This window comes from Dipodomys spectabilis, unplaced genomic scaffold (genome assembly GCF_019054845.1).
Source record: "Dipodomys spectabilis isolate Male_0828 unplaced genomic scaffold, ASM1905484v1 ptg000006l, whole genome shotgun sequence".
Lineage (NCBI taxonomy): Eukaryota > Metazoa > Chordata > Mammalia > Rodentia > Heteromyidae > Dipodomys > Dipodomys spectabilis.
Window position 1 is genome coordinate 7,092,774 of NW_024870683.1, and position 26,217 is coordinate 7,118,990.

Here is a 26,217-nt window from a genome sequence, read left to right on the forward strand (position 1 = left end):
CTCAATAAAAGCATTCTACCACTTGACTACTTCTGGCTGGTTCTGGTATTTAATTGGTGATAAGAGTCTCACTGAACCTTGATTCTCAGATCTCAGCTTCCTGAGTAGCTAGGATTACAGGTGTTATCCACCAGCGCCAGGTTTGCAATGGTTTTTGATAATGAAAAGTTTCATGTGATAGCTCTAGTTCCTCTTGAGAAGTGGCGATCTTCCACAAGTGCTGCGGTAGAGGAAATTAAGTTATGACAAGAAGATTTTAAAGTGATTTTGAATAGGATGGGTTTGCTAAGTAGAATAAATTTAGACAGAATAAATGACATAAGCTCCACGAGCAGGGAGCTTTGTCTATTTTGATTACTGATGTTTCCCAAGAACCTAGTAGTACCTAACACACAATGTGCACTTTTTAAATTTAAGAATGAATGCTTTTTTTTGGGGGGGGGGGGGTTAGTCGTGACGCTTGAACTCTGAGCCTGAGCGGGGTCCCTCAGCTCTTCAACTCAAGGCGAGTGCTCTATCATTTGAGCTACAGCACCACTTCCGGTTTTCTAGTGGTTGTGTATTTTTTTTTTTTTTTTGGGTCCGGTAGAGGGCCTGAACTCTGGGCCTGGGCACTGTCCCTCAGCTCTTCAGCTCAAGGATAATGCTCTACCACTTGAGGCACAGCGCCACTTCCGGCTTTTTTTTTTCGGCTTATGTGGTGCTGAGGAATCGAACCCAGGGCCTCATGCATGCAAGGCAAGCGCTCTACCACTGAGCTACCTTCCCAGCCCTCTAGTGGTTTATTGGAGATAGTTTCACAGACTTTCCTGCCAGGGCTGGCTTTGAACCGTGGTCCTCAGATCTCAGCCTCCTGAGTAACTAGGATTACAGGCGTGAGCCACCAGCGCCCAGCAAGAATGAATGCCTTTCAAGTGATGGGGAAGCTGACCACTATAATTGTAGACTATTAGTTTATGGTAGCACCAACTTATATGTGATATGATGTGTGTGGCGGGGGGGGGGGGGCAGGGGTACTAGGGTTTGAACTCAAGGACTTACATTTGTAAGGTGGACACTCTACCACTGAGCCAAACCTCTACCACCACCCTCTTTTTGCACTGGTTATTTTTGAGATAAGGTCTCACTTTCTGCCCCAGCGTGTACCTGGATCCACCCATTTACAATTCCTACTGAGTCAGGATGGGTACATACCACTATGATTAGCTATTGGTTGAGAAAGGGGTCTCTCAAACATTTTGCCTGCGCTGACCTCAAACTGACATCCTTCCTACCTCAGCCTCTCAAGTAGTGGGGATTATAGGCATGAGTCACCAGCACCCAGTTCATAGCAGTATGGCTAAGCTGCTTACTAAAGGGTAGATAAGGGGCTGGGAAGTTGGCTCAGTGGTAGAGCTCTTGCCTTGCATGCCTGAGGCCCTGGGTTCGATTCCTCAGCACCACATAAGCAAAAAGAAAAAAAGCCGGAAGTGGCACTGTGGCTCAGTGGTAGAGCGCTAGCCTTGAGCTGAAGAGCTGAGGGACAGCGCCCAGGCCCAGAGTTCAGGCCCCACAACCAGACCCTCCCCCCAAAAAAGAGTAGGTAAGGCAGAGACAGAGTTCAGATTTTACCAGATAGAATGATAAAAGGAGAATGAGATGAATGTGTTTAGGATGTGGACTATGTCATAAATTTGGCCCTTTTAAATCCTAGCAAGTGTGAGGCCCTAAGTTCAAACCCCAATACCCCAACACACCCACACACCCACACACACACAAGAAGAAAAAAAAGTTTAAGACCACACGCTGGACTTTATATGAAAAAGGAAAATTTTAATATAGCCTACAAAAAGCTCATATATTTTTTAATCCTTAAAACAACTTTATTTGGTAAGTGATAATATTTTGGTTTTGGGAGTAGAGATTGAATCCAGGACATCCCATTTGCTAAGTAAGTGCTCTATCACTTGAGCTCACCCCAGCCCTTTTTTTTCCCATTAACTTTATTGTTATTTTAAAGATGATGTACTGAGAGATTACTATTACGTAAGTCGGGTAATGAGTACCTTTCCATTCATACGGTGTCTTCCCTTCCCTCATCCTCCCCCAGTCCCTTCCCTCCTTCATTTTGTTTTTGATATGTCTCTCTACCTTTGCTCAGGCTGGCATATCTTGAACTCAAGATCAGCTTCTATCTCCAAATAGCTGGGATTACAGGTGTACACAATTATTTTCAACTAATTTATAGTATGTACCCAACTAACTTTATAATATACAATCACATAACTATATATAACTAATTATATGTAGTAAGTTTCCACTGTTAAGTAATATGACAACTATTTTATAGATAAGAAAAGTGAAGCACTGAAAGATTAAGTAGTTGGGGTTTCATAGGTAGGAAATAGCAGAAATAAGATACAGGTAGTTCAAGGCTATGCTAGGCTAAAAGGCTTAAAGAATATAATGACTAAAGAATAGTTTTGACCTCAGAAATGAAGACAATGGATTTCACTGTACAAAATGTATGTTATGAGAAAGGGCAACTTTTTTGGCCCTAAACTCAAGGAATAGGCTATTAGGCCTGGGTCTGTGTGGGGGAGGGGAGTTCTTTGTTCTGTGATGACCTCAGGATAAACTGCCACTGGGTAAAGAAAATGGAATGGCTGCTGGAGGATCTGCCTGGGACTGGAGGAGATATAGGACTTCCCTGGGGCCAGCTGACATACGTTCTGGCTTGCAGACACTGTGGCAGCAACACTTGCCTTCAGAGTCCAGGGGATCTGGTGATACTATTTTTGTTCATTGTTTGGCAGGTCCGAAGATGGTGGCAGCTTGGGAAGTGGCAACAGCTTCAGCCCTGGTGCTCTGGAGATATGATTCAAGGCAAGGTGGGTGACCAGTGAGCATGAATGTATAGTTGGATAAATGTGGACACTATAGGTATGGGATCATTGGCATAGATCTGGCCCCACATAGGTGACTAAGCTCTAGTTTTGAGGCTGTGTGTCTATATGATTTGAAACCAGGTAAGTGATCATTGTATCTAGACAGTTATGTGAAGAAATGGCTGGTCTCCAAATGAAGGCTGGGTAACCATTGGATGAAGATCTGGCTAAATGATTGATGACAACAGGTGAATCACTGTTCAATCCAGATGTACAGCAGAAACTGAGCAATTTGTGACATGCCATGTCTCTGAAAACTCTTCATGCCTGATAGTAGTGTTTTCTATTCTCCAGGGCCTACCATTTTTGTACCATTTGGCTTTCCTTAATTATTTGTGGAAGCAGAAATCAGAGGAGGAAGAGGAAGAGAGGGAAGGAGAGGAAGAATCATCTTTTGATCTACCGAAACTAAGTTCTCCTTCCAAAGAAGTTCCCAATGGAAAGCAAAGCACAATCCCACCCCAGCTGTCCTGTGGTTCTGAGAGCCTTCCCCAGGCCACAGAAACACCAGAGCGAATAACTACACAGTCCTCAAGCCCTTTTAGATCCTACCCTACCATCCAGATTCTGACCAACTTCCCAGTGAGGAACAAGACATCAGCAGGGAGCTACCTGCAGCAGAAAAGCCAGCTCTTCTGGGGTTTTCCCTCTCTGCATAGTGAGTCGTTGGAAACTATCTTCCTAAGCTCAGATGGTCCATCTCCCCTGAAGTTGTCTATTTGTCCTTCTGTTTTCTTCAACAAGCTTGCCTTCTTGCCTAAGTACAACTTGTCACTTCCCTATTATCACTCTCCAACCCAGTTTCCTACCCATGAAGCACATACTATGGAAGATCTGGAAGAAATGGCCCATAATTCTCAGCTAGTTTCATCTCCATCTACCCCAACATTATCTCTCCATAATTTTAAGCCCTTACCTATGGACCCCAAGAGGGTCCTATTTGGTGCTGAGGCAGACATACACTGGCTTATACAGCAGAAAGAGGTTTCTTGGGTCTCTGAGGATCAAGCCCTGCACCTAGAGCCTAAACTCCAAAGAATCATACCCTCTACACCTCTATCTTCATTTGAGGCTTACTGGAGTATACCACGGGACCCTAGCCTGCACCAAAACAATCCAGGATCACCTTCTGCCTCTCTGATGTATCCCTCTATCCCTCTGGGAACCCAGGCTAGGTTTGAGACCTCATGGAAGACCATAGGGCAAAATGAGCACCTGAAAATTTCTGAGCCAGCAATACTAGCACCCCCAGCTTCCCTACCAGAATTTCAGAGAGTCGATCCTAAAGAAAATATGTCTGTATCTAAGACCATCCAGGAAACCACAGAGCAAAAAGAGAAAACTCTGATCTTTGGGACCCCAATCCTGGCTCCTTGTCAACCCATAGTAGCCATGACAGAACCTCAAGGAACTAGCCCTCCTGTTTACAAAGCTCAGCTGGGAACCATGGGACCAACTAGTGAGAGCCCCCAAGTTTCTAAGCCCCTAACGCCCATCTCTTGCCAACCCCCAGTGTATCTGTCAGAATCCCAAAAAGCTAACCCTAGAGAACTTTCTGCTTCTAAAGACTTCTGGGAAACCATAGAATACCGAGAGAGCCCTCAGGTTTCTATGTCTCCAATACCAGCCCCAACCCTTCCTCTAGACTCTCTGTTAGAACTCCAGAAGAGTCTCCTAGAAGATCCATCTGGAGATGACCTTTGGTGGGAATGCAGAGAAAACTCAGGAACCCTCTGGACCTTTGAACCCCAAGCCTTGGATCTCAACACAAGTGTCTATGAAACTAGCCTTGTATGTGTCCCATCAGTATCTGCAACTTCACAGAAGGGAACACAGAGTAGAGAAAATGTTTGGGTCTCTGTAGAACCAGTTTCATCTACCAGCCTTCCTTCAGACTCTCTGTTGAAGTTTCTAGGAGTAGGTTCCCAGGAAGACCTGTCAGAGTCCAAAGCTTTGTGGAAGACCAAGGAGCAGAGAGAGAACCTCTGTGTGTATGACTTCACAGACTCTACCCAGAGAACACCTGTAGCCCCCTTTATAGAAACTAAATTGAAAGGTAATAAGCATTCCAGGAATTCCTGGGCTTCTGAATCCCCATCTCAGACACTCAGCCTACCATGTGCTCTTGCATTAGAGTCCCTCAGAGTTAGCCCCATGGTGATCCTGTTTGATTCTAATGCTAAGTATATGGATATACAAACAAGAACAAACTCCAGGGCCTCTAAGGTTCTAGCACACAGCTTACCCCAAGAGCTCTATGGAGCCAGCCACATAAGAGCTGGGTCTGACTCTGAGCCTGTTGGGAAAGATAAGGAACAGAGAGAAAACTATCATGTTCTTATGTCTCCCAACCAACCCTCAAATTCTATTTCAAAGTCCCACATAAGTGAGCCTTTTGGAGACCAGTCCAACTATAAACCTGAAGGGAACACAGTGAAGCAGACAAAGAACTGCTGGGCCACTGACCAACAAGCCCCCAGCTCACTGTCAGCAACTCCATTAAAGCTACACACTGACCGTAAGTTTGTGCAAGAAAGAGAGGTCCCCCAAGATCCCAGCCTCCCATTATTGAATAACTTGTGTTCAATATCCTGGCCTCCAACCCTAACCAAAGCTCTGAAGAGTGAGCCCACTGAGCTTGAAGTATGGAAAGGAAAGATATTCTCAGAAACTAAGGCAAAGGCCCTATCCTCCCAGGGAGAGGCTGTCCTAGAGGTGCTCACCCATCCTGGGATCCATGTCTGGCAATGGAGTAGAGAACTGGAGTGCAGGCTAAAGAGACTGCACCAGAGCCCTTTCAAATCTTCTAGCCCAAATCAGCCATGTTGCAGCTTCCCTACCCTGAGCTCCACTACTCCAGATTCTTCAGAATCCTCTTTCTATCACCCACAGATCAGGCGTCTTAATCTGCACTATTCGAGTTGTCATCCCCCCAAAATTCAGAGTACAGTACTTCAGCCTGTAGAAGTCCCCCATTGTCATCACTCCCACTCTTCCCAACTTCAGCTACAGGCTCCTGACCAGGGCAAAGCAAGAGTCTCAGAAAAAAGAATTAAAGGGAAGATGGTGACTCAAGTCCCAGCTCAGGGGCCAAGTGTTCACATAGAGGCTGATAAGAACAATCCAGGCCTGAGAGAGTCCTCTAACACTGGAGGTCCAGCCTCAGACAAAAGACAGAACCAAGTTTCAGCTCTATCTTTAGCCCAAAAGGCAGAGTTTCTCAGAAAACCTAAAGCAGGAGAATATGGAGGAGAGAAGGCAAGATTGGGCTTACGTAAAGTCATAGGGAAGAGTCACTCTTCCCAAGCCTGTAGGGTAACAGAGGCTCCTGAGAACAGATTTTCCCAAAGGTCTCAGCACAGAGATCAGGGCTCTCCTCACACTGCCCTGCCTCAGTATCTTGTCCTCAAGGATGCAAATCCCCAGAATAAGCGGAAGGCAGGTTTGGTAACTGGTGGTATCGAGAACTCTCACCACTGTAAGCATTGTCCTTGGGCCCACACAGAAAAGCATCTCCCAAGTTCCATATCCCAAGCTCCCCATACCAGGGGTTTCCAAAGTGTATTAGCCAAATTTCTGGGTATTCGTGGACCCCCGAGCCCAAATCCAGTCAGTAGAGAAAAGACTAGTAGTACTGGCACCTAGTATCACATGATTTGAGCTAAACCAGGTGAGGGATAAGAAACAGAAAAATTCCTAATAAAGAAGCTGAACCAGACAAATACAACTAGACCAGTGTCTTCTTTGGAGTCTAGGTACTAGGATATCAGTTCCCTATTAGCTTCTAACGATATCTCTTGAGGATCAAAGTGAGGCTCAGTGCTGCCCTTAAGAAGCAAAGACTTCATACCAAGTAACAGAAAAATGTCCACTCTGAACATCTAGTCTGGGTCTAGACAGCTATTCTTAGTCCTGGATATGATCTCCCTTCTTCATCCATTTGATCCACAAATCCTCCAATATCTTTCTGACCATTTCTTCTCAAGCCTGTTCTTTTTTCTCTGAGTTAGCTCATCCATCTCCAGTGCTTTTTCACTCACAGCCTTTACCAATTTTCCTACCGTAGTTTTAGATACTAAACTGTTGTTTAGAAACCACTGGAGTACTATAAAATAGTATGAATTTGTGGAACAGTTGACACATCTATGGAAAATGACTTATGTATATGGGAGGGGGAAAGTAAAGGAAAGGGTAAAATTGTCCAAACAAACAGGGAGAAATGTACTCATTACCTGACTTATGTAATGGTAAACCCCTCTGTACAACACATTAATAGTTAACATTAAAAACAAAGTTCCCCTAGCATCTGTTAGACCACACCTTGTAACTGATTCAACAGTGTGTACAATGATAAGCTTACAGACTGAAATGCTAAATGGACACTTCATTGTTATGCTGCTAGACTAACACTTTGTATTTAGCTGATAATTTGAAAAAGTTAATTTGTGATGCCTCTAATTTGTTGCCTCCACTTTTTTTTTTTGCCAGTACTGGGGCTTTAACTCAGGGCCTCAAGCTCTCACTTCTCCATTCAAGACTGGCACTCTACCACTTGAGCCACACCTCCACTTCTGGCTTTTTTTTTTTTGCAGATTAATTGGATAGTCTCTGCCTGGGTTGGCTCCAAACCAAGATCCTAGATCATCATAGTACTGACCCAGAAATACCCAAATGGTTTACTCTGATATACCTATTGAGTAGATTATCTATACATGTATTTGGACCAAACTACGCAAGTAGAGCTCTAGAGGTATAGCACAGTGGTGAAAGTGCTTGTCTAGGATGCACAAACCCTCAAATGTATCTTTTTGCAAGCCTAGTGGGCACCTTAATCTAGTCAGGGTTAAGAGAGCTCTATCTTAAAGTCTACATCAAACAAATAAAGGTGGAGTGACATATCTCTACATATACACCTACTACATGTATCAGGCTACAGCCCCCCACCCCCACCCCTCCACCAGTGACATTAAACATGGTGAGGCAATAGGAAATAATCATACTGACATTAATCAGTAGCATACGAAGGCTTAGCCTTACTTCCAAGACTTCAACTGGCAATGACAGGCAGCCCAAAGCCCTTCCCCCAAAAAGAAGCAGCAACAGTGGCCAGGACTCAGGCTCCATTTTGACCCAACGTTTATTGTCCTTTTACAACATGTCATTTTTTTTGGTTTAGAAACTGCTTGTGATTAGTTTTCCAACAGTAACTCAAAAGCATGTAAAATAAAATCAACCTACTCTCTATATAAACACCCAGCAACTGTGGGCCCTCACCCACCTACCCAGGTTGGCTAGGAGTAAGAGAGGGCTTGGGCAGCATTGAGTGAAGTGCAGATGCTTAACTGTAGGGTAGTGGCAGAGCCCTGGTTCACACCCCAAAGGTTGCCTGCACTGTCCCAAACTACAACAGAAATGGCATAGGCCCAAAGCCCAAATCCCTGGTAATTGGTAATTCACTCTCCGCTTCCCAAATGAAAATCACTTTTATTTTATCGCTTTTGTTTTGTTTTTGCAACAGAAACCCCCTGTCCAGAGTCTGACTATAGCTGAACTGTTCAGACTGTGGAATGAAGCAGGCCACGGGCACATCCCTGGTCCCTCCTGAGCAAGTGCCCCCACCCCCAGGGAACAAGGTCCAACTAGGCCAGCTTGCTACATGCTGGCTACCGTCACTTAGCCATACAGGTCATCGTCATTGTCTTCTGTGTATACACTGCCACCTGTGCCACCTCCACTGCCCTGACTGGGGCCAGCTCCACCTTGGTTTCCTGAAGGGAATCTGTATATATGAGAACAATCAAAAATGAAGGTTAGTCTCTATAAAATTTTCACAACTACCCCTTCTAGCCTTCTTAGGACTCACACCACCTTGTCTGTACCAACTGCCCATAGAAATTGCTCATTCATTGCCCCCAACTAAATTACCTGAAGCTGCCAAATCCTCGACTTTGCTGAAGAGTCTGAGCAAACATTTCATACTTCCGAATGTCATTGTCACTGACAGAACGGCGAGCAAAGCGCATGGCTTCCTCAAAGTGATCTCTGCGGATCTCTGGCACTGGATCATCCTCTTCTACTTCCTATAAAAATGGTGAGTACAGTCCACCAAACTAGTTAGGGTGCAATATGGACTCTTACTGGTTTACCCACTGTAGGTAGCTTCTGCCTCTCCAATCAGCCTAAGTAAAGGAAGTTGTCAGAATAAACTTTCAATCATTCAGTCACTGGTCTTTGCTTTAAAACTTGCCAGGACCTGGTGACTCATGCCTATAATCCTAGCTACTCAGGAGTTCAAAGCCAGCCCAGAAAAGTCCATGAGATCTCTTCTCTAATGAAACACACACAAAAAAAGGCTGATGTGGAGCTAAGGGTCTATCCTTGTGCAAAAAACTCACAGGGAAAACATTTAGGCCCTGAGTCCAAACCCTATGACCAACACACCCACACCCACACCACATACCCACACACCCACACCCACACACACACTCACAGGGACAACACCTAGGCCCTGAGTCCAAACCCTATGACCAACACACACACACACACACACACACATCACTTGTTCAATGTGTTCTTGCTGGGTGTCATCTGTAATCCTAGCCATTAGAAAGCTAATATAGGGAGGATCAGGGTACCAGTTCAGCCAGAGCAGAAAAGTCTGCTTCATCTCAATGGAAGAAGTTCAGCTTGGTGGCATACACCTGTCATTTTGGCTTCAGTGAAAAGCAAAAAATAAAACTGGCTAGGCACCAGTGGCTCACGCTTATAATCCTAGCTACTCAGAAAGCTGAGATCTGAGGATCAATGTCTGAAGCCAGACTGGGCAGTAAAGTCCCTGTGAGACTCTTATCTCCAATGAATCACTCAAAACTGGAATTGGCACTGTGGCTCAAGTGGTAGAACAAGCCTTGAGCAAAAGAGCTCAGGGACAATGGCCAGGCCCTAAGTTCAAGCCCCACAACTGACAAAAAAAAAAAAAAAAGGGAGAGAAAAAAAATTGTGCCGGGCGCCAGTGGTTCACATGTAATCCTAGCTCCTCAGGAGGCTGAGATCTGAGGATCACAGTTCACAGCCAGCCCAGGCAGGAAACTCCATTGAGACTCTTACCCCTAATAAACCACTAAAAAACCAAAAGTGGTCCTGTGGCTCAAGTGGTAGAGTGCTCAGCTTGAGCTGAAGAGTGCAGGGAAAGCACCCGGGCCCAGAGTTCAAGCCCCACGGCTGACAAAAAAAAAAAAAAAAGGAAAAAAAAATTGGGATCCGGGTACACATCTCAAGTGATATCTCAAAAATAACCTGAGCAAGCTGGGCATCAATGGCTTATGCCTATAAGCCTAATTATTCTGGAGGCTGAAATCTGAAGACTGAAGTTCAAAGCCAGACTGGACAACAAAGTCTGTGAGCCTCTCCATCTCTAATTAATCATCAAAAAGCTAGAAGTAGAGCTATGGCTCAATCTGCTAGAGTACTAGCCTTAAGCAAGTAAGTTCAGGGGGGACAGCACCAGAGCAGAGTTCAAGCCAAGGACCAGCACATACATAACACACACACATAACACACAAAGCAAAAGAGAACTGGAAGTAAGACTCAATGGTACAATACTTAACTACTGTCAGGAAGACAAACAAATGCAACCTGTCAATGCCTAATAGAAAAGGGAATACTATAGGTACAAGATTCAATTCACATCAGTGGTTGTCCCTGATGTGTTCCCAAGAAAGAGAGACGATTCTGACTACAGTGGTCTGAGGCAACTTTTGGAAACAATAGAATTTACTCTATCTCAATTTTAGAAGTAATCACAGAAATTCCATGGAAACAATTTTAAAAGGTGCATGGGCTGGGAAGGTGGCTCAGTGGTAGGGTGCTTGCCTCGCATGTATGAGGCCCTGGGTTCGGATTCCTCATCACTACATAAGCAGAAAAAGCCAGAAGTGGCACTGTGCCTCAAGTGGTAAAGCACTAGCCTTGAGGTTAAGAGCTGAGGGACAGTGCCCAGGCCCAGAGTTCAGGCCTCACAACCGACCAAAAAAAAAAAAAAAAGGTACATCACTGCACAATAATACCTCAATAAAGCCAAAAATTTAAGGGACAGCACCCAGGCCCAGAGTTCAGGCCCCACGACCGGACCCAAAAAAAAAAAAAAAAGACAGGGATATCACTATGTAGCCTAGGCTGGTCTAAATCATGCAATCATTATGCTTCAGCTTCCCAAGTGCTGGGATTACAGATGGGTATCATCTCACCTGGCTCACATATACTCTTCTGTTATTAGTAGTACTAGGGTTTAAACTCAAAAACCTAAGGCATAGGTAGGAGCTCTAGCACTTGAGCCAGGACTCCTACCCTTTTTATTTTTCGGATAGAATCTTGCATTTTTGCATGGAGCCAGCCTCAGAGAGCTATTCTCCAACTTCAGCTTCTTGGGATGACAGGCTTGTTGTACCATTACGCATGCATTACCATGGAGACAGGATCTCAAGGCCAGGTGGGCTAGCCTTGAACAGTGGTTTCCCCCAGGTCTCCACAATCAAGATGCTGAGGTAACAGGGTTGAGTCAGGCTTCCTACCCCATACATTCTTAAATCCACCCAACTCTTTTCCATTCCTACAAGGCTACTCACAGACCATATAACGGGAAAAGGGTACACAGACTTACCATGGCTGATGGGTTTGTCTGCCTTTCCCGCTCTCGCCTAATCTCACTCTCAATGGATTCACGAATGGCCAGTTTACAAGCACGTTGGCAAATCTCTGTCAGGTCAGCTCCAGAAAAGCCATTAGTCATTTTAGCCAAGAACTCCAAATCTACATCCTAAAAGAGGCACAAAAGCAACCTTATCATTTAGCGTTTTCTCCTCTGGAGTACTTTCATCTTTGGAGTACCCAAGCACTCCCAACTCCAGTTTCTTTTATCTACTGCCACTCCATATTGTTGTCTAGACAATTCTAATACTCCTAAATCTTCCATCTTCCTTCCATACCAGTCCCAGCCCCAAAAATCCCCAATGGGATCTAAGAACACTTCACATCAGCTTCGCAGAAGTCCCTAAATCCTAAGACTCTGCACCTGCCTTGGCAACTGGGGACTTGCGCAGGTTGGCCTTGAGGATGGCAACACGAGATTTCTCATCTGGAAGTGGGATATAGATGAGCTGATCAAGGCGGCCAGGTCTTAGGATGGCAGGATCAATGATGTCAGGCCGGTTGGTAGCGCCAATGATAAACACATTCTTTTTTGTAGACATGCCATCCATTTCTGTCAGAATTTGGTTGATGACTCGATCAGCAGCCCCACCACCATCTCCAATATTACCACCACGAGCCTTTGCAATGGAATCCAGTTCATCAAAGAAAAGCACACAAGGGGCAGCTTGGCGTGCCTATGAGACAGAAAAACTGATTCAAAAACGTAGCTAGATCTCTCAGGCCAAAATTTCAATGCCCAACTGTCAGCTGTCAGCAATAAGCTTTTGATTCTCCTACAGAAACAGCCTCTAGTCCCACCCAAGCATGTGAAAACATAGTGCAGCCTTTAGAGCTCACCTTGTCAAAGATTTCCCTGACATTGGCCTCAGACTCCCCAAACCACATGGTGAGTAGCTCAGGACCTTTGATGGAGATGAAGTTGGCCTGGCATTCATTAGCAATGGCTTTAGCCAGCAAAGTTTTTCCACAGCCAGGAGGTCCATAGAAAAGAACTCCTTTGGAGGGTGTCATACCAAACTTGAGGAATTTGTCTGGGTGCTCCACAGGATACTAGGAGGAAAAAAAAAAGGAAAATTTAAGGCTATCACCATATTTTAAAGTAAAACTTACCAATCAGAAACTTTCCTTCCTTCCACTACTTCATAGTTTTTCCTATGGTCTAGGTTCCAAGTCCTCTAAGCTCCCCAGTGACTCAAACTAGAAAACAGCAAACAGGCATCTGACTTGCATTCAGTGAGTATGTCAACACCAAGACCACCTAGGTCACTAGCAACACACTGCAGCAGTAACCTACCCTAGACTACATTAACCTACCTGGACCAACTCCTGAAGCTCCCGTTTGACATCTTCCAGGCCCCCAATGTCTTCCCAGGTTACTTGTGGCACCTCCACAACAGTTTCCCGCAGTGCTGATGGATTGCTCTGACTCAAAGCCCACTAAGAAAGAAAGAAATAACTGGAGATGAGACTTACTATAGAAGGAGGTCAAAGTGTGTTTGTACTTAAGTTGGTGTGGTCCTTACCCTGAAGTCATCCATAGTAACTGCCAGGGAGTTCATGACCTCAGCATCAATGGTCTCATCCTCTAAATCAATGAGATCCATCTTCTTGCGGATGGCCTGCAGAGCAGCCTCGGAGCACAGGGCTGCCAAGTCAGCACCCACATGCCCATGAGTCTCATTGGCTACCTGCAGAGAGAAGATCCACTTGCCTTGGGAAGCTCAGATGTAATAGAATCCTGGTCCCTTACTCTATTTTTGGGTCCTTCAATTGCTTTGAACACATATATTACACTGGCTATGGGATAAGTACTCAAACCTAGACTTGGGAGATGGAAATAAAGCTGTTCCAACAACATTGGTTTGTATTTTATATACCATCAACTGTGAAACAGGCTAAATTCCTGGATTCAGTCTAAGATTGCTTCCTTTTCCCTGCCCAAATGAACACCAATCTCCTTCCATCTTTTGCTTGGTTTTTAAATAATCTCTCACTATGTAACCACAAACTCAAGATCCCCTTTGCCCCATCCTCACAGAGTGCTGGGATTAGCAGCCCGGCTTCTGTCATCTTAAGCTTATATATCCCTAGCCAGGTCCATATCAAATTCCTGGAAATAGATATATACTAGTTCCTGGCCAGTCATCACCACTCCACCTGTTCCAGATCCACATCATCTGCCAACTTCATGTTCTTGGTATGGATCTGAAGAATTTCCAAGCGTCCTGTAGCATCAGGGATTCCAATATCTACTTCCCTGTCAAAGCGACCTGTAGAATAGTGTATGAATATAAGACGTGATTCATTCTCTGGTCCAGATAGCAAAAGGGGCATGACCAGCTATCTTAGGATTCCTCTAGTGTTAGCAGTTTAAAAGCTCCATGGCCTGAGAAACCCCTCAATTATTCTAGATAGAATGTTAAAGAAAAGGAAAAGAATCCCAGTGGCATATTACTGCAAAGCTTCAAGAAAACCTCAAGATTAAATTAGATAAAGGACCAAGGTGGGAATCAAGGATATTTAGTCCAGTATAACTATAATCTCCCATGAGTAAGGTGTGTGCTGAAAGAAATCAGGGGTTCTTACCAAATCGCCGTAGAGCTGGGTCAATGCTGTTGGGTCTGTTGGTTGCTGCCATAACTATTACATGTGCTCTCTGCTTTAGGCCATCCATGAGGGTCAGTAACTGTGATACAATACGTCGCTCCACCTCCCCGTGAGTCTGTCAGGACAGGGTATCTGCTTAGAAGCTAAGTCAGGACTTTTCAACCCCCCATTCATTCTCTCAGGTAAACTCCTACCTTTTCTCTTTTGGGAGCAATAGCATCAAGCTCATCAATGAAGATAATAGCAGGAGCATTCTTTTCAGCTTCCTCAAAGGCTTTACGAAGGTTGCTCTCAGACTCACCAGCCAACTTACTCATAATCTCAGGACCTGAAAGGATATGGAATAGAGACAATGACATAACTATATCTTTCCTGATCACAACAGAAATGTTATCTTGGTTGTTCAGTCCAGAGACAGGCCCTGGGTGAGAAGGTGGTAACCTCTGCTTCTCTCAACCTGTACCACTTATTGTCCCACTGGCAAGCCGGGCGCCAGTGACCCACGCCTATAATCATAGATACTCAGGAGGCTGAGATCTGAGGATCACGGTTCAAAGCCAGCCTGGGCAGAAAAGTCTGTGAGACTGTTATCAATAAACCACTAGAGGGGCTGGGAACGTGGCTCAGTGGTAGAGCGCTTGCCTTGCATGCATGAGGCCCTGGGTTCAATTCCCCAGCACCACATAAGCAAAAAGAAAAAAGCTGGAAGTGGCGCTGTGGCTCAAGTGGTAGAGCGCTAGCCTTGAGCTGAAGAGCTGAGGGACAGTGCCCAGGCCCAGAGTTCAGGCCCCAAGACCAGACCCAATAAATAAATAAATAAACCATTAGAAAACCAGAAGTGGCGCTGTGGCTCAAGCGGTAGCGCAAGGATTAGTGCCTAAGCACAGAGTTCAAGCCCCACGACCAACAACAACAACAACAACAAAAAAGCTACCAGGGCAGGACAGAAGCCAAGGGGCTTGGTATAATTTTCCCCCAGAGTTGAAATTGTAAGGATAAAAGCAGATTCCTTATGCCGGGCGCTGGTGGCTCACGCCTGTAATCCTAGCTACTCAGGAGACTGAGATCTGAGGATCATGGTTCAAAGCCAGCCTGGGCAGGGCAGGAGAGACCGTGAGACTCCTATCTCCAATAAACCACCAGAAAACCGGAAGTGGCGCTGTAGCTCAAGTGGTAGAGCGCTCGCCTTGAGCTGAAGGACAGCGCCCAGGCCCAGAGTTCAAGCCCCTCGACCGACAAAAAAAAAAAAAAAAAAAAAAAAAAGCAGATTCCTTGGGACTGCTGGCCATACCAGAAAGCAGAATATAACTGGACCTCTATCAGCTAAGTATTATTCCAAGAGCCAAATCATCTCAAACCATCATTCGTAAGCCCAAATTTTATTCTCAAATATAAAAATATGTACCTTTTGATTCCTCATTTCAATTTGCTCCCCCTACACAATCTTTATCACCATCTTTTTTCCACAATCTTTTTCAAGGAAGGGGAAATGGGACAAGAGAACACCAGTATAAAGTGTCTTCACCTTATTGCTATGTACTCTACCAGAAGATGGTAAAGTATATACAAAGACATGGATACAAATGGATGGGTCCATAAACTGCCCAGCTCAGAATTGGGTCTAGCAAGATACTAGACAGACCAGCTCTTACCATTGATCAGGAAGAAGAAGGCTCCAGTCTCATTTGCCACAGCTCGAGCAATCAGGGTCTTTCCTGTTCCAGGAGGTCCATAGAGCAAGATTCCTCGAGGAGGCTAAGGACCAACAGAGTATAGGCAAAAGGGCTGAAGTGGTAGAGTAAGCATAAGACCCTAAGCTCAAACCTCAGTACCACCAAAATAAATAAATAAATAAAATGCAGTGTGACTGGTTCTGAATCCCATATCCTCCCAATCCTACCTATCTCTAAAACAGCTTAGCTAAGCTCTAGAAAGGATGAGAATACAGGCTCAACCCTGACACCATTAAGAATGAGCTCTTAAGCCGGGCACTGGTGGCTCACACCTGTAATCCTAGCTACTCAGGAGGCTGAGATCTGAGAATCACATTCAAAGCCAGCTCAGGCAGGAAAGTGGGCAGGAAAAGTCCGTGAGACTCTTATCTCCAATAAAACCACTAGAAAACTGGAAGTGGCGCCATGGCTTAAGTGGTAGAGTGCTCACCTGGAGCTGAAGAGCTGAGGGACAGTGCCCAAGCCCAGAGTTCAAGCCCCATGACCCACCAAAAAAAAAAAAAGGAATGAGCTCTTGAGTTGGGTAAAAGTATCTCACAAAAGGCTGAGATTTGCAGAATCATGACCAGACTCTAGTCCAGATTTTGCTGTAAAAATTATTCTCCAAATTATCTAAATCAATCTGGGCAATAAGTATGGCTCTAGTGGTACAACAGCTGAATAAGCAAACCATGAAAATACCAGGCCTTAAGTCCAAACCCCAATACCAGAAAAAAAAAATCTAAAGGCTTGTACTTCTAGAATTGCATCCCTTCCTGTGCATCTTTATGCACAGGAAAAAAATCTATTTTCTTCATTGTTAGAGGTCCAATGATCATAATCTTTCAGAATTTTATTATCAGTTCTAAAAGCTTTTCCTTATAGTCACTCACAAGTTTTCCTATTTAAAGCTGTCATTTCTGTGGCTTCATCCACAGGCAGGACATTGAAACTCCCCACACAGAAGACTACTGTTTCATACTTACCAGGTAAAGTAGTAACTCCATATTCTGTGTCTCATGATACAGAAAGGATTAGTAAGCTATACTTTAGACTACCAGTTCTCAGATGTGTCAAGACTTACAACCCTAAGATTATTTGTTCCTCCAATCTGAGCCAAGTATAAAAACAGTCTAAAGGATTAAGTGCCTGAATAGTCATTAGTCACTACTAGAGACATACTACGGAGCTCACCTTTACACCAATTGCTTTAAAGAGTGCAGGATGTCTCAAAGGCAGCTCTACCATCTCCTTTATCTGAGCTAGCTGCTTCCTACAGCCACCAATGTCATCATATCCTACTTCATTCAAGGATTCTTCTTCATCCTGAATATGAAGGAAAAAAAGACAAGAACACTATGAGTAGGTCTTCTCCAAATCATTTTAATATCTGTTGTGGAAAAATCTGCTATATATGATTTTTTTAAAGGGACTTGCCTCAAAAAACTACTACAATGGGTACCAATGGCACATGCCTGCCATCCTAGCCACACAGGAATCTGAGATCTGAGAATTAGTCCAAAGCCAGCTCTAGCAGTAAAGTCTGTGAGTATCTACCTCCAATTAACCACCAAAAGCTAGAAGCAGAACAGTGGCTGTGACTCCAGTAATAGAGCGCTAGCTCTGAGCAAAAGAGATCAGGTCACCATCTAGGCCCTGTGTTCAAACCCCAAGACTGGCACAAACAACAATAACAAAAAAACCTACAAAAATCTTAAGGTCTAGCACAATCCTTCCATTTCACACAGTCCTGTCTTACTAGGAACTACGCCTCCCTGAAATCTACAACTGGAAACCCTGGAATGGACATAGAAGCCAGTATGCTATCATCAGCTTTACTTCAAAAATTTTCCCAGGGCTGGGAATGTAGCTTAGTGGTGGAGCACTTGCCTGGCATGCATGAAACCCTGGGTTCGATTCCTCAGTACCACATACACAGCAAAAACTGAAGGTGGCACTGTGACTCAAATGGTAAAGCACTAGCCTTGAGCAAAAAGAAGCTCAGAGACAGCACCCAGGCCCTGAGTTCAAGCTCAGAACAGGCCAAAAAAAAAAAAAAAAAAAATTTAAATCCCAGTATCAGCTAGGAGTAGTGGCACATGCCTGTAATTTAGCATTTGGAAGGCTAAAGTAGGAAGATAAGTAAGTCTGGAGCCATGCTAGCCTCCACAGCAAGTTCTGAGCCAGCCTAGGCTACACAGTAAGACCTTGTCTCAAAATACCAGAAGAGAAGAGGGACAGGGAAGAAGAGAAGGAAGTAGAGGAAAAGAAAGGCATGAGGAAAGCTGTGGAAAGCCTGTAATCCTAGCTATTCAGGAGACTGAGATCTTTCCTGGGCAGGCAAGTCCATAAGAATCTTATCTCCAACTAACCACCAGAAAACTTGGGAAGTAGCACTGTGGCTCAAAGTGGTAGAGTGCTAGATTACTTCAGCACAAAAGCTCAGGACAGTACCAGGCCCTGAGTTCAATCCCCACAAATGACAAAAAAAAAAAAGAAAAAAAATGGAGTAAGGAGTAAGGGAACAGACTTATCCCAATCACCTATATTTTGGTTCCAATTTAAAATTCCTAGTGTTGAGTTTTCTCAAGAAAACTCAGGCCCAGAAATAGCTGGAAGTTTTCTCACTTCCAAAAACAACTTAGTTCCAAAAAACACCAGTTCTGATCATTACTATATGAATGCCACATTGAGTAATAATGAAGTTAAGTACTGGGGTCAGGAAGAAACTCACCTCTCGTTTGATAGGTTCCCCTTCACAGTGGATCACTGTGTCTGGAGCAACAATACAGTAAGGGCTAGGATCTGTTTCTACTACTTTGAACTCCACAGCACGCATTCCACCCCGGACAAGGAAAATGTCTCCTATAAAAGCAAGCAGTACAAGTGCAATTAGATGTATCAAGCATAAAACCAAATCAGAATTCCTCATGAGATTCCAGGATCTACAAAATCAAGCTCACTAAATATTTTCCTCTCACTTAGGGTCTTACTAAGACCATGGTAAGAGTAAAAATTATTCAATTTAACAACCCTGTCGCTCAAGAATACAATGAAAAGAACCAAATGTTTTGACTTCTAAACCTAGGTAATCCAAGCTTTTACTCCAACCACCAATGGTAGAGTTATGCATTCTGAAGTGTAATACAGTAAAATGAACCACCTTCTTCAAAGATCCTAAGGATAGTTTACTCTTCTGGAGCAGAGAGAGACAGAGAGTCAGGAGAGACTATGAACATATGCGTAGGATGCATGTGTGAGCACGTGCGCACACACGCACACATATGAAAATGAGATGGAGTTGTTTCAGTCTTTACTCTTAAGTATCCCTATGTAACTATTTTTAGGCTTAGCTCAGTTCCTATAATTATATCTCACCTTTTCGAATGGGTCGATAAGCTTCCAGGAAGTACGGCTTAAGGTATACCTCAAAGAGATTGCCAGTGATGCCTTCCACCGTGTCATCGATGGGTAGCACATGGATGCGTTTGCCGTACTTCACATCAGGGCATGGCTGGATGCTGAGGATGACAAGCAGACTCCACATTACCAACCACACTGTAGTCCCAAGCACTGGGTGTCCGATAAGGCCTGGCACAGACAGCTGATGGCAAGCGAAAGAGAAAAGGCAGGATGGCTTTAGGTGAAGAGCAGAAGGAGAACAAGTTGGAGTGAAGGCAAAGGAACAGCCAAGCAGAACCAAGATAGATCACACTCAGGATGAGGTAATAGGAGAAGCCACTTGAAGAGACTGCTAGGGTAGTCCACTCCTCATCAATGAGCCAAAAATAAGAAAGACTTGCACAGCTCTATCACTGAGGTCTCAATAAACAATGGTCAAGAATGATCCCTTCTGGGCTGGGAATGTGGCTTAGTGGTAGAGTGCTTGCTTAGCATGCATGAAGTCCTGGGTTTGATTCCTCAGTACCACATAAACAGAAAAGGCCAAAAGTAGTGCTGTGGCTAAAGTGGTAGAGTGCTAGCCTTGAACAAAAGAAGCTCAGGGACAGTGCCCAGTCCTGCATTCAAGCCCTAGGACTGGCAAAAAAAAAAAAAGGATGATCCTTCCTAGCCAATATTGGTAACCCCAATATTACCTCCTGTAAGAAAAGGTCTTAGTTGGCTAAGACTAAGTTGGAAATAGAAATGGAAAAACAATCTCAGCCATGTGGTCAGAACACCTTGAGAAAGTCACATATTTTTGGGGGGAAAATGCACGATACATAAAACTCTATGAAAAAACAATCAGAAGTCTGAAATTCTACCAGTTTGGGAACGTCTCTTGTCTACAGTTATATTAAGAACAAGCAAAATCTGGCACTGGAATAATCTGTGATTTGGCTCCAACTACATTTATCTTCTAGTTTTACTTAAGATTCCTTAAAAGAACTGCCAGAAGTCCACCTTCCATCTTCACACTTTCACCTCATTCTAACCCTATCATAAAGCATTAATTGAACATGGTAGTTTATAGGAGTAATTACCACGTTCAGATATTATACCTTCAAATGGCACTTCAGTCATTTAGGCATGGCCAGTGGCTCATGCCTATAATCCTAGCTACTCAGGAGGCTGAGATCTGAGAGTCAAGATTCGAAGCCAGTCTGTACAGCCAAATCTGTGAGATTATTAACTAGAATTAGCTAGCAAAGAGCTGAGACTGGAAGTTTGGCTCAAGTGATTAAGCCTGGCTTTGAGTGAAAAAGCCCAGCAAGAGTTCAAGGTCTTGAGTTCAAGCACCAGTATTAGCATGCTTGCACATGTGTGCACACACATACTTCTGGTAGGAAAAAATATAGATATCAATAAAATTATAAGAATATTAACTTATCCCAAGGAGCATGTAAATGTAATAAAAAAGTCTATGGCAGAAATAAAACCTAAAGATAATCTGAATAGTGGCACTATGGCTCAAAGTGACAGAGCACTAGCTTTGAGCAAAAGAGCTCAGAGACAGTGCCTAGGCACAAATTCAAGCCCCCACAACCAAACAAAAAACAAAAAAGAAAGAGTAAGAGAAGCCAGGCACTGGTGGCTCACACCTGTAATCCTAGCTACTCAGGAGGCTGAGACCCAAGGATCACAGTTTAAATCCAGTCTGTGCAGGAAAGTCCATGAGACTCTTATCTTCAATTAACCCCCAGAAAACTGGAAATGGCACTGTGGCTCAAAGGGTAGAGTACTAGATTTGAGCAAAAAGAGGAACAGTGCCCAATACCTGAGTTCAAGCTCGATGGCCAATTAAAGAAAATAATAATAATAATCCTAAAGCTTGGGTTTTCACATGTCTGTCCTTCCAAGAATTTCATACTAGAGCAAGGGAGGGGGGACATTATCCAAAAGAAATATACTCATTACCTGACCTATGTAACTGTAATTTCATTGTACATCACCTTTATAATAACAATAAAAAAAAGTTAAAAAGAAAAATTGTAGGAAAAAAAAGTAGGTTTAATTGGAAAACAACAACCATTTCATCCTGGTTCTAATGCAGGAGGGGAGATTTCTGTACCTATAGCAGGCTATATACACACTTTATACACATACCTGATGACATCCCCTAGGCGTACTCGAAGGTTATTCCGAACAACTCTATTCATTCGAATCTTCTCATCAGAACATGTGTCATCAGAAAGCACAATGCACACAGCTTCCCGCCTCTTCTTTCCCTTCAGCAATACTGTGTCACCGCGGAACAACTGCAGTTCATCCATCTTGGGCTAAGGAAAAAATGGTTAAGAACCTTAAGGTTACTGGGCAGGCAGCAACCCTAGAGTTTAGAATTTCCAGGAAACCCCACTCTACAAAAATAAAAAAAACTAGGGAACTCCCTCAAACAAGTGCTAGATGGTAGACTCATCTTACCTGGGACAGGGACACCACACTGTTGTCCTCATTGATGGCTTCATCAACAATTAAACGGTTGGGACGGTTCTTCTGTTTGAGAATGGCTGTTGATAAGTCATCACCTTTTGAACTACAAGGTACAAATAAGTTAGGCCCACTAGATATTCTGGCCTCAGGGGCCCCACCAGTCTCTAAAACTCACACCTATTCCTACACCAAACAGCTCAGAAGAAAGAAATCCAGTCAATGTTACAAGGAACAATATCCAGCATGTATTACATTCACTGCTTTAGTAGCTCAGTATTCTGAGCACCTCAATTTCTGTTCTGGACCCCAAGTGATTACCAAAGACAAGAAACTATAAAAAATAATAGACATACAAATAGAAGCTAAATACCAACTATATGGGGGGGAAACAATGAAGCAGTAACATTGATAAAGATGCATTGCACTTAAAGTAGTCTCAAACTGTATAGAACAGCAGTTGGGAACAGAAGCTCTAGATCTACTAAATTTGAATCTAAATACTTTTGTGATTGTAATCTTGGACAAGTTAATCTCTCAGGATTGTTTAATCCCCCAACCTACCACAGAGGTTTATTGTTTTAAGTAAGAAGACGAACATAAACATAATATAATGCCTAACATATGGAATCACAACTACCTTCAAAGAACAAGTTCTGCTAAGCTTCTGAGGGAATAGAGTGACCCATACAACTTCCCCTAGGGCTCAAGGAGGTCCCCAAGTCCCAAAAAGAAATTCTTGGGACAAAGGAGAATTATTAAAACTACTCTACCCTTCTCACAAGATAAACCTGTTGAGTTTCAAGAGCGGCTCAAACCTATAATACTAGCTACTCAAGAGGCTGAGCTCTGAGGATCACGTTTCAAAGCCAGCCCAGGCAGGAAAGTCCTTGTGACTCTTATCTCTAATTAATCACCAAAAAGCTGGAAGTGGAGCTGTGCCTTAAGTGGTAGAGCACTAGCTTTGAGCAAAAACAAATAAAAATTCAGAGACAGGACACAGGACCTGAGTTTAAACCCCAGGATGGCATTAAAAAAAAAAAAAAAAAAAAGGCAAAACCAAAAAATGCTGAAACATGGGGGAAAAAAAATCAAATCCATCTCACTCAAATCAAAATTGCATCTAAACTAACTTTTTATTATTCCTAGAAGCTATTCGCTGGACAGTGACACCAATTTCTGATTTCTCAAGTTCAACCTCTGGCTTTTGCTTATTAACAGTTATTAAGTTCTCCCTTTGAAGAGCTACTTCCTCTTACCAAGGCTCAAGAAAATGTGAATATTAACTCAAACAGAGAAGCTAAACAATGGAAAGGAGTGGTCCAGGTGCTATAGGTGGCTCAAGCTTGTAATCCTAGCTACTCTGGAGGCAGAGATCTGAGGATGAAGGTGCAAAGCCAGTGGGAAAGTCTCTGAAACTAACTAGCAAAAAAGCATGAAGTGGAGCTCTGGCTCAAGTACTAGAGCACTAGCTTTGAATTCAAACTCCAGGATGGACACCAAAAATTAAAAAAAGGCAGGGGGGAAAAACAAGTATTTCTTCAACAAATTAATGTATGTCTATCAAGCATCAGGCACTACTCTAGGAGCTGGGCATAATTATCAAAACTAGACTATTGCCACTGATAATTTAATTATGTATGTAAGCTTCCTCACTCTCCCCCACATTGTGCTCTTACAAGTTTGCTGTATCTTTAACAGCTTTTAAACTAGTTTCCAAATGTAGTTGGTTTTCGAAGAGCTCCAGTGGCTCACATCTATAATCCTAGCTACTCAGGAAGCTGAGATCTGAGGATCACAGCTCAAAGCCAACCCAGGCAGAAAAAGTCCCCGAGACTCATCTCCAATTAACCACTCAAAAACCAGAAGTGGAGCTGTAGCTCAAAGTGGTAGAGAGCATTAGCCTTCAGCAAAAGAGCTCAGGGACAGCACCCAATCCCTGAGTTCAAGCCCTACAACTGATTAAAAAAAAAAAAGGAAGTTTGTTTTCTCATCTCTAACCTGTGACCCTCAGCCCAAGATTCACTGCCACTTGGGGCACAAGGCTGCAAGAAAAGGTGGATTCCTTCCAAGTTCACCAACATTCAATCATGGTCAATGTATGTAAGCCCTTCAATTGTTCTACCCCACTCAATCCATTAAAATACCCTTGCATTATTCATTGCCTTACTCATGTAACACCTCTCTGTAGAGCATCTTTACAATAAAATGAAATTTTTTAAAAAAATACCCTTGTAAAAGGTCTGTCCATCCTCCTGACTTACAAGACTAGGACTAGAGAAAAATGAAACACCAGATGCCCTAAATCATCAGTTTGTATTTTAATCCCAAAGTTCAACTTTAAGGAAACTAGTCTGGCTTACCTTCTTGACTGGCTCTATAGAGCGCTTATGTCCTTCTTCACCTAAGGTAAAGACTTCTAATTGCCCATCTATTTACAGTGATCAGACAGAAATGGCTTGAGTGAATTCAGCCTGATGATGGCAATCCTAGATGTTGAGAACATCTCCTATTGTCTTCTACATGACTCAGGCCCTTCCCAGAACCCCCAACAGACACAGGAGACTTGGAGGAGGTTCAGTAGGGCAATCAAGCCAACCTAGAAATTAGAAACTGCCAAGTTCCAAGATATTTCTTTTTCTTTTTTTGAACAAAGGTCTCACCTGATAGGTAGGCAGGCTGACCTAAAGTTAACGACCCTTATCTGCCTTTGTCTTCTCCAAAATGGGATTACAGAAATGGACCACCACACCAGGCTTAAATATTTTTAGTTTTGAAAACAAAGGATTGCACATTAGAGAAAGTATTTAAAGTATTAAATGGTACTTTCAACTAAGCAACTGAAGAATACTTCACACTAACATGAAATTAGAGAAATACCTTAAGAAACTAATCTTGTCAAAGCAGGAGAGTGATTTACATAGCAGAGTTTCTGTAGGCTGGTTGGACTTCCTTTTTTTTGCCCCTCCCCTTCTTTTTTAGCATCTAAAGCTCTAGATTCTAAACTGAACGTGTACTGGGGACCAGGTTTTATCTGATACGTGCTTTCCTGAGTGAGACTAGAAAAGTTCTGAGGCCCAGAGAATTCACCAATATATCTGTTTAAAAAGGGTGTGTGTGTGTTGAAGAGTTAAGGCACCGAAAGCTGAGATATAGGAAACAATAAAATTCTGAGACAGGAACTTCATAAAGGACCTAAAATAGTAAATTCCTTCACGCCCATCTCCTTATAATGTAAGAAAAACTAAAGTTTCCTTGTATTTACAACAGCTTAAAGTGGGGAGAGGGGGCCCAAAAGTGAAAATCAGGGTGTACTCTCTCTCAAGAGCCCCTTACCCCGAAGCCAGGTCGTCCCCACCTCCACACAGACCAGCAAGGGCTTCCTCGAGTTCGCCGGCCACCCCCTGGCCCGGCTTCCTCGGACCCAGCGTCAGCCAGGGTCCCAGGACTCTCGAGGCCTTCACGTGGCCCCAAGTCCACGCCCACCGGGCCCTGCTGGGGCTCTGGCTCGCCCGTCCTGCTCTCTTCGGAAACTTTAGGTCTCCCGCTAGTGGCCAGAAGATTTACAAATAGGGGTACCGGGGTCTCGGGGCTCTACTCCGACAGTGTATTCCCGAAGGCCTAGCTAGGCCGAGACGGCCGTTCCAAGAGAGCCAATCAGGTCGGCTGGGGCCTGCATGACACAGCACGATCTCGCCCAGGCTCCCACCCAGGCCCAACGCAAGCCCGACCTAAGGGGAGCGCGGGAGGGCGCAGCCTGGCCCCAAGGGCCCGCGTGCACCGCCTCCCTCGCCTTCCTTCGCCCTCCTTCCCCAGTCTCCACCTCGCAGACGCGCCCCCGAACAGGCCTCGCCGGGCCTACCCAGCGCGGCGGGTCTCGCGGCGCGCGCCGCCACAGCCGGCGGCGGGCACGCGCACACACTCACTCGGCTCCAGAAGCCATGGCGCGCGCCTCTCCTGGTCGGCGGCTGTGGCGGCCCGCGGGTAACGGCTACGAGAGTGGCAGGCGACCGACTTGGCCGGAACAGGACTCTCCCAGGAAAGGGACGAGCAACAGCGACAATCCCGCAGGCAGCCTCCCTCTTGTTTCCTCCCAGCAGCACCAGGGCGGTGGGCGTACGGACAGGAGACGCTGGCTCCTGATCCGCGAGGGGGGAAGCGGCAGCGACGACCCAGACCACGGCAGCAAACGCTTGGCTGAGACTGAGTCGAGAAGAGCCGAATCATCGGAAGGAAAGCTGCTGGCACCTCAGCCAATCAGAGGCTTGCTTTTGGACTTGTGCCCGCCTCTCCGTGCCTCTCCCCAGCAACCCACGGGACACAGCCAATCAGAAAATTCGTTTATGGCCTGGCTCCCGCCTCAGGGATGCAACACGCCTAGTAACGCCACG

At 44.4% G+C, this 26,217-nt stretch overlaps 2 protein-coding genes across 2 annotated transcripts; one reads left to right on the plus strand and one right to left on the minus strand.

Moving 5' to 3' along the window:
* The first annotated feature begins 1,854 nt into the window (after nucleotides 1–1,854).
* CUNH9orf131 (chromosome unknown C9orf131 homolog) lies at nucleotides 1,855–6,572 on the plus strand. The gene is made up of 3 exons (XM_042698597.1): nucleotides 1,855–2,870; nucleotides 3,222–3,883; nucleotides 4,322–6,572. Exons 1-3 carry the CDS (start codon nucleotides 2,637–2,639, stop codon nucleotides 6,570–6,572), a joined length of 3,147 nt encoding a protein of 1,048 aa, XP_042554531.1. The 5' UTR covers nucleotides 1,855–2,636.
* A 1,474-nt stretch (nucleotides 6,573–8,046) lies between these two features.
* LOC122123848 (valosin containing protein) lies at nucleotides 8,047–26,105 on the minus strand. Its single transcript, XM_042698377.1, has 17 exons — nucleotides 25,753–26,105; nucleotides 21,821–21,932; nucleotides 21,503–21,675; nucleotides 19,334–19,476; nucleotides 18,690–18,820; nucleotides 17,150–17,281; nucleotides 15,896–15,998; nucleotides 14,438–14,571; nucleotides 14,223–14,358; nucleotides 13,794–13,906; nucleotides 13,160–13,324; nucleotides 12,951–13,073; nucleotides 12,474–12,686; nucleotides 12,002–12,310; nucleotides 11,587–11,742; nucleotides 8,853–9,007; nucleotides 8,047–8,706 (listed from the first exon to the last, which is right to left on the minus strand). Exons 1-17 carry the CDS (start codon nucleotides 25,767–25,769, stop codon nucleotides 8,601–8,603), a joined length of 2,421 nt encoding a protein of 806 aa, XP_042554311.1. The 5' UTR covers nucleotides 25,770–26,105; the 3' UTR covers nucleotides 8,047–8,600.
* Between the last annotated feature and the right edge of the window lie 112 nt (nucleotides 26,106–26,217).